Raw genomic sequence first — 15,748 nt, 5'->3', positions numbered from 1 at the left:
AGTTGCTGGGGCCCAAAAAGTCAGTGAATGAAAACAATCCCTTCTGCACCTGCAGGTGCATCATGAAACCTGTAGCACCACTGGAGAAAGGATGTTGGGAGCTCAGCCCTGCTCGGTGGAATACTCTATCCTGACCTAGCTCAGGCTCCACGTGCATATCTGTGGTTACCTGGGACCCAGGTAGAGGATCCTTTCTGTCTCATCAAGGACCCCTTGGGTTCACTGCTAAGATCACAATTTTCCAAACGCTGTGTCACTTCTGTCTCTTCTGGTTGACCTTGAAGACTGTGATGCAGCTCTTGCCTCAACAGCAGAACAACACCTCACTAAGAGCATGGCTCTGGCACTGCTTGCTGCACCCTGCCCACCTGAACGATTGTGCCAAGGTAGCCAGCAACAGTCACCTGCTCAGGACATTATTGTCAGCATCAAGCACTAAGAAAACTTGACCAAGATGACAAAATCATGACTGCCAAAATGATAAATGGCTTTAAGACTGATAAATGCATGTTCTTTCCATTTTTCACCTGTTTATTTGTTTAAACATTCAGATTTTATGCTACCTGCCACAAAAGGGCAAGCACTTTAATCCCAAGACTCCAGGAGCTGAAGCTTTAAACAAAATACTGTGACATTTGTTAGAGGACTGCAAGAACCAGGAATACAGTCCATGGCCAAAAATATGTCTAACATCTCTGAAATTGCAAAGTCCACTCTGTAAAGGTGCGGACACATGGACAAGGTGCAGGACAGCTCATTGGACACTCACAGAGCAGCAGTGCCTACTGAGAGGTTTGCACACCTGGCACTGCTTTGCAGGGCTGAGCTGGCACACGTGGCACCCAACAGCTCGAACCTTACACATTGCAGACCACTTATTAAGCCAAATTTATCTGATGGCAACTGAAGTGTATTTTCCTGTTACTTACAGCTTCTTTGCACTCCCAACTTCTAGGCTGAGATTTTGCAGTCTGGTTTCTGTCCAAGAAGACCGTTTTGGGAAACTTGAGCATAGTTCACTCACTGAAAGTAATAGAAGAAAAGGCACTTTTACCATTATAAAAACAAACATGCAGAATTTTACTGCTGCATTTGACCTCAGGAGGAAGTGTCAGATGTTAGCATTTAATACATGGGAGCCCCAGCCAGCTTCCCCATGGCTTAGGCATGTGCAGTCATTCCTCATGAAAAACAAATCTTTGTTAACCTTATCTTCCCACACCCTGTTGGCTCTGAGGACCATCAGGTGAGATTGGCTCCAGGAGATGCACTAGGACAGGATCTCAGTTCACAGCTATTGCAGGAGGTCAAGAAATGAGCCCATATGGCTGTAACACACAGGGGTTGAAAATCTTCTGGAAAGAGAAAAGAGAATCTCTTCTGGAAAAAGTAAAGATGGGCATGGCTGGTCTCCATGGTGAGAGGCAGGTTTGGGCCCACACTTGGAGCATGCACATGGCACAGCAGATTCTGCGCAAGATGCTCCTGATGCGTACCAGTGCAGACGAGAGCAGAGCCCATCCCATTCCTCAGCCTCACTGAGTAGGAAGTTTCCAGTTCTCGCACCAGCACATGCAGATTTATTGCCCCAGTGAAACTGCTGCAGAGCCAGCAAAAGCATTTTGAATCAAGAGCATGCAGGGTCACTTGCAGAAAGGCAGCTATAGGGTTGAGCATGGATAAACCCTCTCCCTAGACCTGCCCAGACACCTGCCCTGGGCCAGATCCTGCTCACCTGCCTAGAAGGAGGAGGAGGCAGATTGCAGGATCAAGGATTCCTCAAGACAAGGTTCCCCTGACTGTGATGGAATGCAAAAATAGGTGCTCTTGAAGACCCTCCTGCTGTACACAGCCACAGCCACCACCTCATCCTCTCACGGAAACCTCAGAGCCACAGTCCCACGGTTATAGACCCCTCATGCAGCAGCTCTGCCCTGGTGCCTCCAGACCCTCAGCCATTTCGTGCTGAGATGTCATCCCCTGAACAACTAGTACCATGTCTTTATTTGTTTTGCAGACTAATACAAGCTGCAGCATCCAGATAATTCCTCCAAAAATCTTGATAAATTACTGAGCTCTGCAACATTTTCCTCTGGAATAGCACGGTGCTTGGTCAGTGCCTGTAGCACGATGCCAGCATCAGTACTGCACAGTGAGCAGGGTTGGGAAAGTCATCTCTCTTGCTAACTTCATTTCTCCTGTGCACTATTTGATCTTGCTTCTGATCAAACCAGCTCTCACCAGTGCTTGTGGCTGCTCACCAGAACATGACACAGCAACACTTTTCTGTCCGTCTGCTTTACAAATGTCAGGAGTAGGAATGTGCCTTCTGTGTTTTCCTGTGATTCACTGGAGGTTCCAGGGGTTGCCTTGGTGTTGCCTACCAAAAGCCAGTTCAGAGGCCTCCAAACCTTTCCTGTCTCTCCTCAGTTTTCTCTTCCTCCTCCCCTAGACTGATGGAGGATCACATGTCCTGTGTGAAAATAGTTTCTGTCTTTATTGCATCCCATTCAGAAGATGGAAAGAGAATTTCTGTTGCCAAACAAAGAGTTGCAGCGGACTGTTTTTGTGGGTCAGGACACCTTCCCCTTCCTTGTCCCAGTGGGAACAGTGAGTTTTGCCTGCTTACACAGCCAAAAAAGAATTTTTGTAGGATGTGAGAAGTATTAACCCCCTCACCATGCAAATTCTGCCTCTATTTCTACTAAACCCCAGTAAACAAGGAAATGTGCAAGATTCTCCATGACTCCAGCACAGACTGGTGGGACTGGTGTTCACTGGTCCAAGAGCCAGGGATGATTGGCCTTTTTTTGGGAGCCCCTCTGAGTTAATCCCCCTTGGTGTCAGGAGATGGTCTGCTGCCTGGTACCGTGGCTGGGCCAGGGAGGTCCCATGTCACACAGCTGCCTCTGGGCAGGGAACAGGACAAATGTCCAGTGAGAAGGGGAGGGACAGTCAGTGATGGAAGAAGGACAAAGGACCACAGTTCCAGGGCCTTCCCCTGCAGTACCATCGCTGGAGGCTGCGCCCACGGACCCCAAGAGCTGCGGCAGTCTTAGTTTTCCTGTTGACCTCAAGCCTGAGTCACCTGCAGGTTTTACTTTCAGGCGAGGTCCCTCACAGGTGTTTCCTTTTCCCAGATCTGTCTTCTGGAGCTGTGGTGCCTTCCATGCCCTGCAGGGAACATTCCAGAGAAAAGTCATATTTGCTCTCTGACGTGTCCCACAGAGCACTGTGTTTCAATGCCTGCACCCCCTCCCTGCCCACGTGCCTTCTGCTCTCCCCCTGCTCTCCATCTCCCCTGCTCTCCTGCCATGGACTGGCTGAGAGCATGGGATTTCCCAGAGCTTTCCTAAGTTATTTTTAGGCAGTGCAATAAAGACAACAGCTAGTTTGTGTTGCTATTTTTAAAGCACTCATTAAAATGCTGTTGCTGAATATCCTGGTAGCTGCTTGCTTCTGCTCCTGTGCTGACTGCTCCTCTTTCTTTCCTGTTGCAGCACTGAAAAGCCCATCTGCATTCCATGAACAGCGAAAAAGTCTGGAGCGAGCCAAGGTAACTCCTGCAGCCATCCTGTGAGAGAACATGTGGGCTTGCTTTGCATGAGTCACAGGGTTTGAAAGCACCTTCCACCACCATCCCCTCCTCTGGCATCCTCCATGCGGGCCCTGTGGCCAAGGATGAGGGCAGAGCATCTCCCCTGCTTCCAGACATGGGGTGTGCTCACAGATGTTCTGGAGCGCCTTTCTCTGAGCAAGGAAGGGTTAAGAGGGCAGAGGGGGCATCTGTGCCCTGAGCTGTGGGGTTTTACAGCAGCCTCAGGGTTTTGCAAGGGGCCGTGGGCAGGGCACAGTTCAGCATGGCATTGGCAGACCTTGCAGTGAGTGTCCAACCAGTGGAACTGCTGCTGTCCCTCCACAGCCTGTGCTGGCTGTTCTGCACTCCTGTGTCAGCCAGGTTAGAGCAGGGCCAGCAGCAAACAGGCCTGAAGGATCCTAACTAGTTCTGTGCAGAGGGAATGCAGCTGCCTCCTGGAGCAAATCCACAGGGAGCTGACACTTGTCCCCAGGCAGGAGCCTGGCTCTGGGCTCCGCAGGGCAGCTTGGCCACTGGGACACAACATCCAAGGGGGAAGATGGCCAGGCTCCCGTCCACCCCATTATCTGGCTTCCCTAAATACTGCTGAAGGCAGAGATAAGTAGCCATTTCCATAATGCATTGAAACTCCCTTGATCACCTTTTGGGAAATCACCCTGGTTTCCAAGTGCCATGACCGAGCTGGAGGGATGACCACAGAAATCACACAGTCATGCACAAGAGTTTGTTCCATTAATCCACAAAACGTGCTGGCAGTCACATGGGAAAGGGCCTTCGCAAGGAAGAACGATGGTGAAATACAGAGTAGTGCTCTTCTGAACTTAAACACCCTCCAAATCACTTGCCCCAAGTCTCCCATGGTAATAAATGGCAAGCATAAGAAACACAATATGACTCTGAAAAATTAGTATGCTTACAAATTTTCAAGCAATCCAAAGTATCCTTGAAGTGTCATATATTTTATAGTTTAAGTATACATTTGTGTCTCTTTGTCTTTCTCTTCAAAAGCTTTCATTGGCTAGTTGCCTGGGGAATGGGAAAGGATGGTCCAGTCTATCCCAAACCTCAGGCGTTTTTAGAGCGTCCTAAGGAAGACACTGAGCACAGCCCATAACAAACATTGTTCTCTTGCAAGGTTGCCCTGCTTAGACCTGGGACAGGGAAGACCATGGCTGCTTCCAGATAGTTACTCAAAGGCATTTGCGGTTTAGCTGATATTCCTCCCAGCTGATGTTGTGTGAACAGAAAGCAGATAACAAGAACTGTTCCTGTGTTCTGCAAGCTCTTCTGCTTCAGCTGATGCTAAAAAGCCCACATTTGAAGCCTTTCTCCACCATTTGTGCCCCAGAGACACAAGGACAGCTTATAAACAGATAAGGTCCAAAGGAATTGAAGTCATAGCAGAAACATGAGCAAAGCCACAGCTGTAGGCCAGCAACTGGAGCTGAGCTGAAGTCAGGACCTGATCTGAGGATTAGCTGGAAATGCATTAGGTGATTTTAATTGCACCCTGGTGCAGACACCAGCTCGCTCCTACCTGGCACAGGCACCAGGTAAACCTGCCCATGGTCCAAGCAAGGGATTGTATTGGTGGAAGTAAGCTGGGAAAAAATACAGGGGGAAGGGTAAGGCATTAGAAAGACTTCAGTAAATAAAATATCTATTATTTGTTTAAACATGTCACTGGCTATGTTAGAGGCTGTCATCAGGCCAGCACAACATACTTTGAAGTTGGTGTCCTAGAATAGATTGCTGGGTTGGAGGACTGAGAGCAGGCTGCCTTTGCTGAGGCAGGCTGGCTTTCCTGAGCCCTGGCTCAGTAATGCTTGAGCACTCACCCAGCACTCCAGCAAGGGTGGCAGAGAGGGACTACAGGGGCTCTTGTGCCTCTGCCCCAGAGCAGAACAGCCCCACCTCAGTCAGTCCTGACTGATGTGTGAGCACCCACAGACATCCCACTCCCCAGCAGCTGCTCTGGTGTTCTCTGACCTGTGCTGTGAGATGTGTCCTCTCATTCCCAGCTCAAGCTGTTCAGCTGAAGTTTGAGCACGCTGCTGGTTCTCCTAAATGCATACACATGTAGAACTGTGTCTCTTTTTTCTTGTAGCACTTTAAAAAGCTATTTTGCATCCTGTGCCCCTACAGCAATCTCACCTCTGGCCTGACCAGCCTCCCCTCCCTTCAGCCCCTCCTCACTTATCTCATCTCTGACTCAATGATGTCTGTAGCTGTTGTCCAGTCCTTGTCCATGAACCCTTTCAGATCTAGGGCACAGAACGGGGCCTTGCTGCTGCTGTGTCTGCACTGGGCAGGTGACATCCTGTGCTGTGTCTCCCCTCCTGGTTTGGGGTTGTGGGTCAGCTGCTGATCACTAGATTCTCCAGAGCCTTTTATAGTTTTTCTATGCATTGAGTAACTAATTTCTGCCAGGGTAGTGACCACCTCAGAAGTATCTCTGGTGCATTGTCTTCATCCCTCACAGTGCTTAATCAACTGGCTTAGCTGTGGCTAACTGTCACCTGAACACAGTCCTTCCCAAGTGTCCCTGAAATTGTATCACATATATTTCAGATCATGTAGTGCTCTAAATCATGGTGCACTGTAATCTGTTAGTTTTGAATGATTCAGAGTTAAGAAATACGTCTTCTGTCATCCAAGGCACTAATTAATATATTGACTAGCAGGAAAAATTGCTGCATAACAGGATTTGATATATTCTTCTGTTTAGACTGTGAGCCATTCCCAATTCCTCTGGTGATCCACGGCTATGCTCCTTTTTTATGTTAGTCTTATCCAGACCAAATTTCTCTGGCTTGCGTATGAGAAAGCCATGTAAGATAATGTCAAAACATGTTTAAAGTCAAGCTACATGACATTAATTTTTTATTCCTGTAACAGAAAACTGTCATCTCTCCATAGAAGGAATTTAGGTTGATGTGATGTGGTTTGTTCTTCATAAATCCATCCTGGCTGTTGTTCACCTCCTTGCTATCTTCAAAATCCACTTATATAGATTGTTTGATTACTTGGTCCAATATCTTGCTGTCTGCTTTATAATTTCCTGGTTTCTTCTCTCCATCTCTTCTAAAGCAAGACGTTATGCTCTCCTTTGCCCAGTTTCCTGGAGAACCACAGATAGTTGCTATTACTGTAGCCCTGTGTATCCCAAACTGCCTGGGGACATTTAACTCCTCTGAGTACTCTCTGACCACTTCTCCAACCTAATAACTGGAGCTTCTTCTCTGTTGCTGAAGGCTCTTGGCTTAGCCACCTGATTGATAAATAGCCATTTATCTGCTTAGTGAGATTTGTTTTAAAAGGCATTAAATCCTGTGGTCATCTCAGCAGCATGCACAATTATTTCTCCTGTTTATGGAACACAGACAGCACTTTCCATTGCCTGATCCTGGCTGCAGAAGTGCTTGTAAGATCTTTTTCTCGTGAACCTGTACATTTTATATTGTGGGTTTCCAATTGTGCTCCAGCTCCTTGTTACTATTCTTTAATATTTATTCTTAAGATTTTAACCTCTTTGAACTACTAACATATTTTGGACTATTTCTTCTTGCAGCTCAGCTTCGCGAAGAGCTAATCTTGTCTAAGTTGTGCTCTAGCTTTTATTCACCAGGGGATAAGCTTATATTTGTATTTTTGAGGTCAGGTGCCCTCAAGGCTGACTTCCTTGGCCCTAATGGATGGTTACTGTACCTCTGTGTGCCTCTGTGTTCCTAAAGCCATGAGGGAGGTGGCACAAGGTCCCAGGACCATGTTCATTACAAGCTCAGCTGCAGTGATCTGCAAAATGGATTTTCCCAGCCTCATATCGCAGCTGGGGTGAGGAACCACAGAGCATAGAAACTGCAGGAAGGTTAAACCTCATGGCTGACCTGGGTGGGAAGTCTGAGTATCTTCATTACTTGCTCTTGATATTCCACCCCAGAGTGCCAGGCTTCCCACAGAAGGCACTGCTAACAGGACACCCCAGAGCTGCCTTGGTGCAGCTCTCAAAGGTGCTGGACCTGCACCATTCCCAGGGAATAGGTCCCACCCTTCCCCTCACAATACTTCAGGCATCTAAAGCTCAGTGGTGATTGTAAAGAACACAGGAGTGGGTACAGTGATCAGTCAGCAGCTCCATGCACAGTGTTCCCTTTCTGAAGAACTCCTGCCCGAGAACAAGCTGGTGTCTGAGTGACGAAAAATGCCATTTAGGACCTCACTCAACCCAGCTTGTAATAAATCCAAAAGAGCCATGGGATGACACAGGGGCAGGTGCTCTCAGTACCTTATTGCTGCTCCAGCCAGGTAACCCTCTGCATTTGTGTTCTGCAGACTGAAGATTATCTCAAGCACAAGATCAGAAGCAGGCCTGAGCGCTCAGACCTGGTCAACATGCACATTCTGCAAGGTAAGACTGCCCCAGCTTCCCACACGCTCCTCATGTCTCCTGCCCTGGGACTTGTGTCCTTCCTGCCCCACCTGTGTTCCTTCAGGGCTCTCATCATGATTAACTTTGTCCCAGCTGCTCATAAGAGACAGACTTAAATAGGACACAGTTTGTATGGAATTCTCTCCAGACCTGGTCTTCAGGAAGCAGGACACACTTTTTTTTATTCCCTGGCAAACGCAGTCCCAAGGCCATCTAGTCTTTCTCCCATCTCTGCCAGGGGCCAGCATGAGATGCTCTAGAGAACAGTGGGTATAGAACAGCTATGAGAGAGAACTCTGTTAGCCACAGGAGCTGATGTCTGATCACGAAAAGCAAACCCAGAGCATTTGTTGTCCAGGGCACTGAAACTCCTATAGCAGGTTATTGTAACACCCTCCCAAAGCAAATCTTTTGTGCTGCCATAATTCCAGATATTCTGTGGGACAACTCATGCAGTCAGTGACCCAAGCACAGCTGTATGAAAAGCCCTGCTATCAGTCTGTGAGCCACAGCAGCTCTCCTCTCTCCCATCATGGTGTTCCCTCTCAGCCAGAGACCTGGCAAGGCTGCATCCCATCACAGACAGCAGAACTCCATGGTGTCCCTCCTTATCTCCAGAGATAACAAGATACTTAGAGACAGAGAGGATGTGCAGCCTCCCTCCCTCCCTCCTAGAGCCCTGTCAGTTGGCTGGAAGAAGCAGATCACTCTCTGGCAGCTGTAAATGCTGCCCTCTGCTCTCAGCATGGGTGCAATCTTTCTTCCTCTGGCAGGCAGGAAGACAGAGCCAGGGTCCCATGCTGGATCAGTGTCACTGCCTTGCTTTCCCCTTGGGTTTCCATCCCTAAAATGGGCTGGCACCATTGCTTAAGAGGTGAAAGTGTCTTTCCCTGGTTTAAATAACAGAAGTAATATGGCCAGGAGTTGTGGCCAAGAGCTGTCAACCAGATGTGGAGGCAGCTGCAGCCCTGGGCATGGACAGGGCCAGGCAGGGCACAGGGGAGCAGAGCCTGGCTGTGTGCTCAGCAAGCTGCACATGCTGCCCCACACCCCCTGACCTGGAGGCTCTGCTCACACCTCTATCCATCGTGCTCTGCGTTCCATGGAGGTGCCTTGGCATATCATGAACCTACATGTACATTTTGTTCACAACAGGACCTAGAGGGGATTGCAATTGGCCAGATGAGACACTTCGCATCGTCAAAGTGCCTTACAGACACATCTTCTGTTACTGTTCACCTCAAGGAGCTCATTTGTGTTCACTGGTATATATAATCTGAGGCCAGAAGTGGCCCTAGACCAGCTCTCCTGGCCTCTTGCAGAGAATTTTCCATGGCATGAAGCCCTTTAGCTTGTGTTGCTGACAGTATCTCCTCCAGAGTAGTGCCCAGTCTTTGAAGATAGCACAACCTAGAATCAACCATTCCTACTTTAGACCCCCAAGGGTATATAAATGGTCTACTTTAGAAACCCACTCCCTCCCTACTCATGCCTGTGCCACCATAGGAACCAGATCAGCTTTGTTCAGGAAATTTTCTGTTGAAGTTGCTGCTCTTCTGTCACCACTCTGTAACTGGGGTCTTCTCAGCTGGCTTTGGTAGGGCTGTAGCTTCCAGATCTACCTGCTGTGCTCCTCTCCAGCTCATTCTTCCCTGAAGGCCTGGAGCACTGTAGTCATGTCACCTCCAAAAGCCCACAGCCCAGCACGCACTATTTTTAATTCCAATGTAAGCCATTTACTCCAGTTGTCCAGCACTGCTAATGGTTCTTTTCTCCAGCTGTTTCCCAGAAGTAGGGATCCATCTGCACTAGCCCACAAGGGCCAAGGTGCTCCTGGCAGGCAGGAGCTGGAGTCCTCTTTGGCCCTCATTAGTCTCAGCTTGTTAATCACGGGTCACTCCTGGTCCTTGCAGAGGATGCTCCAGCTATAGGCTGGGTTTGCAAATCTAGGCTGGTAGACAGAGGCTCTTGTTTGGGAAGGGAGAAGCTGGGCCTAAGGCTCAGATCCCACCAGCCCCATCCAGTCCAGCAGAGCAGCTCCTGCTGTGCCCTGAGCCACACTCAGGTTTTGCCCACAGCCCCCAGGGCTGTGATGAAGGGAAGCACTCGCTGAGGTTTCCCCTGGTCCTGATGCCTTCTTTGACCTTTTAGACTCGGCTGCAGAGGGGTCCATTCAGTCGACTCAAATGAAGCTGAAAAGAGCCCGACTGGCAGATGACCTCAATGAAAAGATCGCTCTCAGGCCGGGTCCTTTGGAGCTGGTGGAGAAGAATATTATTTCCGTTGACTCTGCTGTGAAAGAGGCCATAAAAGGTAGTGAAAGGAAAGGTGTGTGTTGTGTGTGTGCATGGAGCAGGGCAGGGGCTGGCGAGGGCAAAAGGAGGTACCACAATGACTGCAGGAAGTGACTGACCTGGACTTAGGAGCTGCATTTATTGCTTAAATTTCATTATTTTTACAGTAAGCAGCCCAGTCCAGCACAGCCTGCTCTGTCTTATCCTGCCTGTGAGCAGAGAGCTCTCACGTTAGAGCAGTGACACTGAAACGTGCACAATTGTTCAGCCACATCCCCACAAAAGAGCCTTCCTTCTTACACCTCTTCTCTCCACAAGGCTTTGAGCATGGAAATGCTACGGTTGGAGACAGAATGTTCCTTTCTCCGCCGTGGTTGGGTGCAGAGGTGTGGTTGTGAGGCCAGTCTGGATTCTCCCACTTGTGCCCTGCCAAGCTCTTACATCCTAGTTAATGGGGGTGAAGTGGCCCCAGTTCAGTGAGGCCGTGGTTCTTTTTTTTACCACTGATGCTAGTGGTATGAAGGGCCTAACAGAGCAGGATGCTGCATCTTGGGGGTGTGAAAGCATCCCTGGGGAGTTTGGCTGCTGGGGATTGTGGAAACATCCCTGGGATACTAGGCTTCTGGGGAATATGAGAAGCAGCCTACACCCCAAAGCAGGGGACGCTCCTATCAACCAGTACCCAGCACTCGCCTTATGCCCAAGCCTGGTTTTCCTCCATCACCTCCCCCCCAGGAGAGAGGCAGAATCCTCCACAATTACTTCCCCACAGGGAAGCTGGTGTGGGAGGAGAAACAGAGCAAAAAGGTGACTCAAATTTCACAGGGTCCAGTGCCAGGACAGGGAGGTCTGAAAGGAGAGAAAAGGAGCAGGAAAACCAGCAGGGTCCTGCAGTGACAGGACACCAGCCTGTATTTTTGAAGCCTGGGGCCATCTCTACATGTCCAAATTGGTGCTCAGGTCTTCAGTGAGGCACTGAAAGGTGCTCTGCCCCTGGAAACTGCTTGTTCTGTTGCTCCCGGTTCCTCAATTCATGGGATCATTTTCATTGGCATAATCCCATGTGAAGTGTCTGTTCTGGAGCTGAGAGCTGAGAGCAAGCTGGGGACAGTGGCAGGACTCTGGAACAGGAGGGGTCTTTGAGTGACAGGAGTGCTGCCAAAAACGAGAGTTGAAACAGGAAACACTTTGACTTTCATTTCATCTCAGAAACCATCATAAATGACATTAAATATTCCAGGCCCAGATATTACTCTGTCCTGCCCCACAACTGTTCCTGCTCTTGGTTTTGGGGCTGTGAAGTGCAGGCTCTGTCCGTACAGCGGCTCCTCCAGCCTGGCCCTGGAGCTGCTCTCCTTCCAGCATGTCACAGCTCTCCTCTTTGAAGCTGAAATGTTCCAGGACTGCCTGAAGAGGAATTTTTAAGGAGAGTTGAAGTAAAATCTCCCCAGCCACTTATCGAAGGAGAGAACAGTGGAAAAAAAAAAAGTTTCAAAAAATCCCCCCCTCTATAAACATTTGAAGCAGTTTGAGCATGACTTTATCCCCTGGAGCTGAGGTTTGGAGGCTGGGCAAGTGAACTTGAAGCTTGAACAGAGCTTCTACCCAGCTGCCTTGTCAGGAGCTCATGGTAACCGGAGATTTACGGGACCAAACTGTTAAACCCAAAAAGTTTGGCTTAAAAATGATTTGTTCAGTTTTAAATTTCTCCCTTTCGCAATGCCCTTCAATCACATTGCTGGGGAAAAATGTGTCCTGCAAGCCAGTTACATCCCATTTACGGTGAAATGTGCAGTACATTAGGGTCAAACAAGAAGGTACTTGGTACCATCGGGTGCCACGTGAAGAAGGTGATGCAGCTGCACCAGGAGCACCATCCCAGCCCTCAGGTTTCTGCAGAAGAAAGCCCCAGGTTGAAGGATCCTCAAGCTGGTTTTCAGAGTCAGGGGCGCTTGTGGTGCTCACAGTTTGGGGCGAAGGGCTGAACACAGAGCAGAGATGAGCACTGGCACTTCTGAATGTTAAGCCTTTTGTTTTTGCAATACCAGAAAGATGACAGGGTTTAAAATCATTTTACTTTAACCTTGGAATCTCAACTGTTTACACAGTGGAAAGTTCAGCTGACGTGTTCCTCTAATCGCCTCCGGCAGGGTGAGCAGAAAGTGCCAGACCCCAACTGAAAGCCCAACCGTCCCAGTGACAGGAGGCTGCCAGTGCCCTGCATAGCTGAGCAGTGATACAAGAACCCTTTTTTACCAGGTCCTTGTCATCACTTTGTCCAACATGCTGGAGAGGACAATACCCAGTGCATTAGAAACAGCCCAGAGCAAACACCATCCTGCCTGAGATTACAGCAGGGACACGGGATGGAGAAACAATACACTCCAGGGCGGTCTGGGTGAGAGCAGGACAGATAAGGGAAGCATTCCCCATCGGCACAGGCCTGTGGTATCAAGCAGCAGGATGCAGCGCATTCTTGTCATGCTCTGGGCTGTTGCTGTGTCCTGAAGGTCCCTTGGGGTCCCAGCTTTGGCACCACTTCTCAACACACACTTATTAAATGCCAGCCCAGCAGGAGCCTTGCAGATCCACAAGTCCACTACTCCTTGCTTGGAGTAATTTTTCCCAAGAGTGATACCCATGCTGTCTGCAGGGATGGGAAGCAGCTCCCACCCAGCCTGGGTGGACCGTGCAGTGCTGCAATTCCTCAGGGAATACCCAGTTTGAGTGCTGCCTCTGATGGAGAGGGCACGGGCCCTATTTTCAGGGACATATGAAGAGAGCAGGTTGGACATGGCTGATCTCATACCCCTAGCCCATATGGTGGCTGGGCAGCAGCTCAGGCAGGGAACCAAGGCTCCATTCGCGCCTAACCCTGGCACCAGCAGCCACAGGGAGGTGAGATAACCCTTATCTCTCAGATAGGGGCAGAGGTCAGAGCAGGAGGCCCGTGTCGGTGAGAAGGTGCACATTGCTAGACCAGCAGCAGGGACAGGTGGAAGCTTGTCCCCAGGCCCTTCCTATTTCCCCATTTGTCACCTCGCTATCAGCGTGCCAAGCTGCTTGACAAATGCCAGACATGAGCACGAGGAGATTACGAGCATGGCCACGCTGCTCCTTCCTCTACCCCCACCTGCAGCCCTCCAGAGGCTCACATGAGACCTCTTTTTTCCCAGCACTTTATTTATCAGCAAAACCTAGGGGTCAAGAGCCGTTGCCCATCTGACAAGCAGATAGCGTGCAGCAGCTGTGCAGCGGGAGCAGCAGTGCCCGGGGCTGTCAGAAAGGCAAAGGCAGTGTTTTGAACCACGTCCTGTGGGTGAAGCCTGTGGACAGAGGCAGGATCTGGGAGCCTCTGTGCATCTGCAGCCAGGTGCACCCATGTTGGCTCGTGTGCCGACATGGGGATGGGTCATGCTCCGGGTTGATTTCAGTTTCAGTTCTTCTGATGAGGATGGGGTCCTGCGCGTGTGTGGGTGTGCAGCCGGGGTGCTCAGGGGACCCTAACACCCATCTCCCACCTTAGCCCAGCAGTGGGGCAGGATGGCAGAGCCCCTCCTGCACCAGTCCCACCTGTCTGTACCAACCCTCCTGTGCTGGTGGGCCTGACTCCTCCGAGCCTTCCTCTCTCTTTCTCCCATGGAACAGGGTCTATGGTCCCAGCTCCTTTGACCCCTTCTCTCTCCCTCTTCCAAGGGACACCGTTCGTGGTTCCAGCTCCCCAGACCCCTCCTCTCTCAAGGAAAATGGTCCATGGGCCCAGCTCCTCAGACCCCTGCCCTCCCACCCCCAAGTGACCGGTCCATGGCTCGGGCCAGGCGCTGTGTCCCCCCGCTCTCCCCCAGCCGCGGCCGAGCCCCCGGGCACCACGGCCGGGGCTGGGGGCACCGTGAGGCTCACCCAGGCCCCTCACCCCTCCCCAGTGCCCCCAGTCCCCGCGGGCTCTGACCGCCGCCCCTCCGCCCCCCAGGCACCCAGGGCAGCTTCCCCTGCCCGGCCGACGCCTTCGCCTTCGAGGAAGAGGACAGCAGCACGGACGGGCTGTCCCCGGAGCGGCCCCGCAGCCGCGGCTCCCCGGGGCCCGCAGAGCCGCCCGCTGCCTCCAGGGACCCAGAGCCGCCCCCCGGCGCTGCCGGGACACCGCAGGTAGGGGGCGGTCCCGGACCGGGGGCACAACGGGGGGCACGAGAGGGACGGGCCGGGTCCCGTCCGGGCGCTCGCCCGAGGCCTCACGGGCTGCGCGGGGCCGGCGCGCCCTCCGCCGGCCGGAGCGGGCACTGCAGGCACCGGGGCCGGGGTGGGGAGAGGGACTGGCGGGAATGGGGGGACTGGGGTGGTATCGGGGGAATGTGAGGGGCCGGGGGGGAACTGAAGGAATGGGGAGGACTGGAAGGAATGGAGAGGACTGGGGGAATGGGGAACCAGGGTGGACAAGTGCAGACTGTGGGACTGGGATGGACCGTGGGGACTGGGAAGAACCGGGGCAGACTGGGGGGCGGGGGACGGGACCAGAGGGGCTGTGGCCATCCAGATCAACTGGGAGGACTGGCCTAGTCTGGAGGATACTGAGGGGCCAGCATTGGGCAGGCTCAGGTGAAATGGAGGGGGCTTGGAAACCAAGAAGAACTGGGGGACAGAGGACTAGGAAAGGACTGGGATAGCCTGGGGGTGTGGGGTAGTTGGCTGAGATAGACCTGAGGGGACTGGGACAGACTGAGGCATCTGTGGGGAGTGGGGACAACATGGGGTGAAGAAACGGGGTAGCAGGTGCCCCTGTCGAGGCTGGGCAGCCCCTGGCACCAGCCCTACAGCCCCTCTCACCTGTCCCTCGCAGGATCATCCCCCCAGTGCCGATGGCCACGCTCCGGACCCAGCCTCGGGGCAGGGCAGCCAGTGTGACAGCCCCAAGCAGACGGGGGGGCAGGACAGCCCCACGCTCCCCGTGCCCTCTGCAGTGAAGGTAATCAATGCCTGTGTCTCTGGCTGCATCCCAGCCTGGAGTGTCCCCATGCTGCACTCCACCTGTGTGAGAGGTCTGGGGGTCTGGCCTTAAAGGCTTTGAACAATGCAGGCAGACAAACCTTATGCCAAAACTATAATTTGATTCACTGTGTAGTGGTACAAGGTACAGCAATACTCCTTTTGCCAGAGGCAATTGCTTGAGTCCTGCACTGGAAACATCCCCTGGGCTGAGAGCAGGAGCAAATGTGAGGAGCACTGGAATACCTTCCAGGCAGGGAGGGTCATTCTCCATCTCATGTGCTCTCCAGCACAAATGAGAAGGGACAAAGTCCCGAGGGAGTGTCCCACATCCAGGTTCAGCAGCTCTTGGAGCTGGAGTGTCAGAGTACCAGCAGGAGCTGCCCTTGTTTTGTCTCAGGCCTCTGAGGTCCCATGGAGGGTGGCAGGAGCTCTTTTCACAGCTCA

At 51.6% G+C, this 15,748-nt stretch overlaps 1 protein-coding gene across 10 annotated transcripts in view; it reads left to right on the top strand.

The window, feature by feature from the left end:
* The window catches only part of MYOCD (myocardin), a 37,209-nt gene that overhangs the window by 11,431 nt on the left and 10,030 nt on the right, over positions 1-15,748 (top strand). For 6 of the 10 annotated variants that reach the window (XM_064675604.1, XM_064675603.1, XM_064675602.1 and 3 more), the window contains exons 3-7: positions 3,501-3,556; positions 7,931-8,006; positions 10,179-10,355; positions 14,292-14,467; positions 15,156-15,281. In XM_064675604.1, coding sequence (XP_064531674.1) covers positions 3,501-3,556; positions 7,931-8,006; positions 10,179-10,355; positions 14,292-14,467; positions 15,156-15,281 — 611 coding nt within the window. The remainder of the gene's footprint in view (positions 1-3,500; positions 3,557-7,930; positions 8,007-10,178; positions 10,356-14,291; positions 14,468-15,155; positions 15,282-15,748) is intronic. The other 4 variants (XM_064675605.1, XM_064675610.1, XM_064675612.1 and 1 more) reach the window with 3 other exon arrangements.

This window comes from Pseudopipra pipra, chromosome 19 (assembly GCF_036250125.1).
Source record: "Pseudopipra pipra isolate bDixPip1 chromosome 19, bDixPip1.hap1, whole genome shotgun sequence".
In the NCBI taxonomy this organism is placed as follows: domain Eukaryota; kingdom Metazoa; phylum Chordata; class Aves; order Passeriformes; family Pipridae; genus Pseudopipra; species Pseudopipra pipra.
The sequence above is the reverse complement of the archived record's forward strand: the minus strand, read 5'-3'. Positions and strand labels throughout refer to the sequence as shown.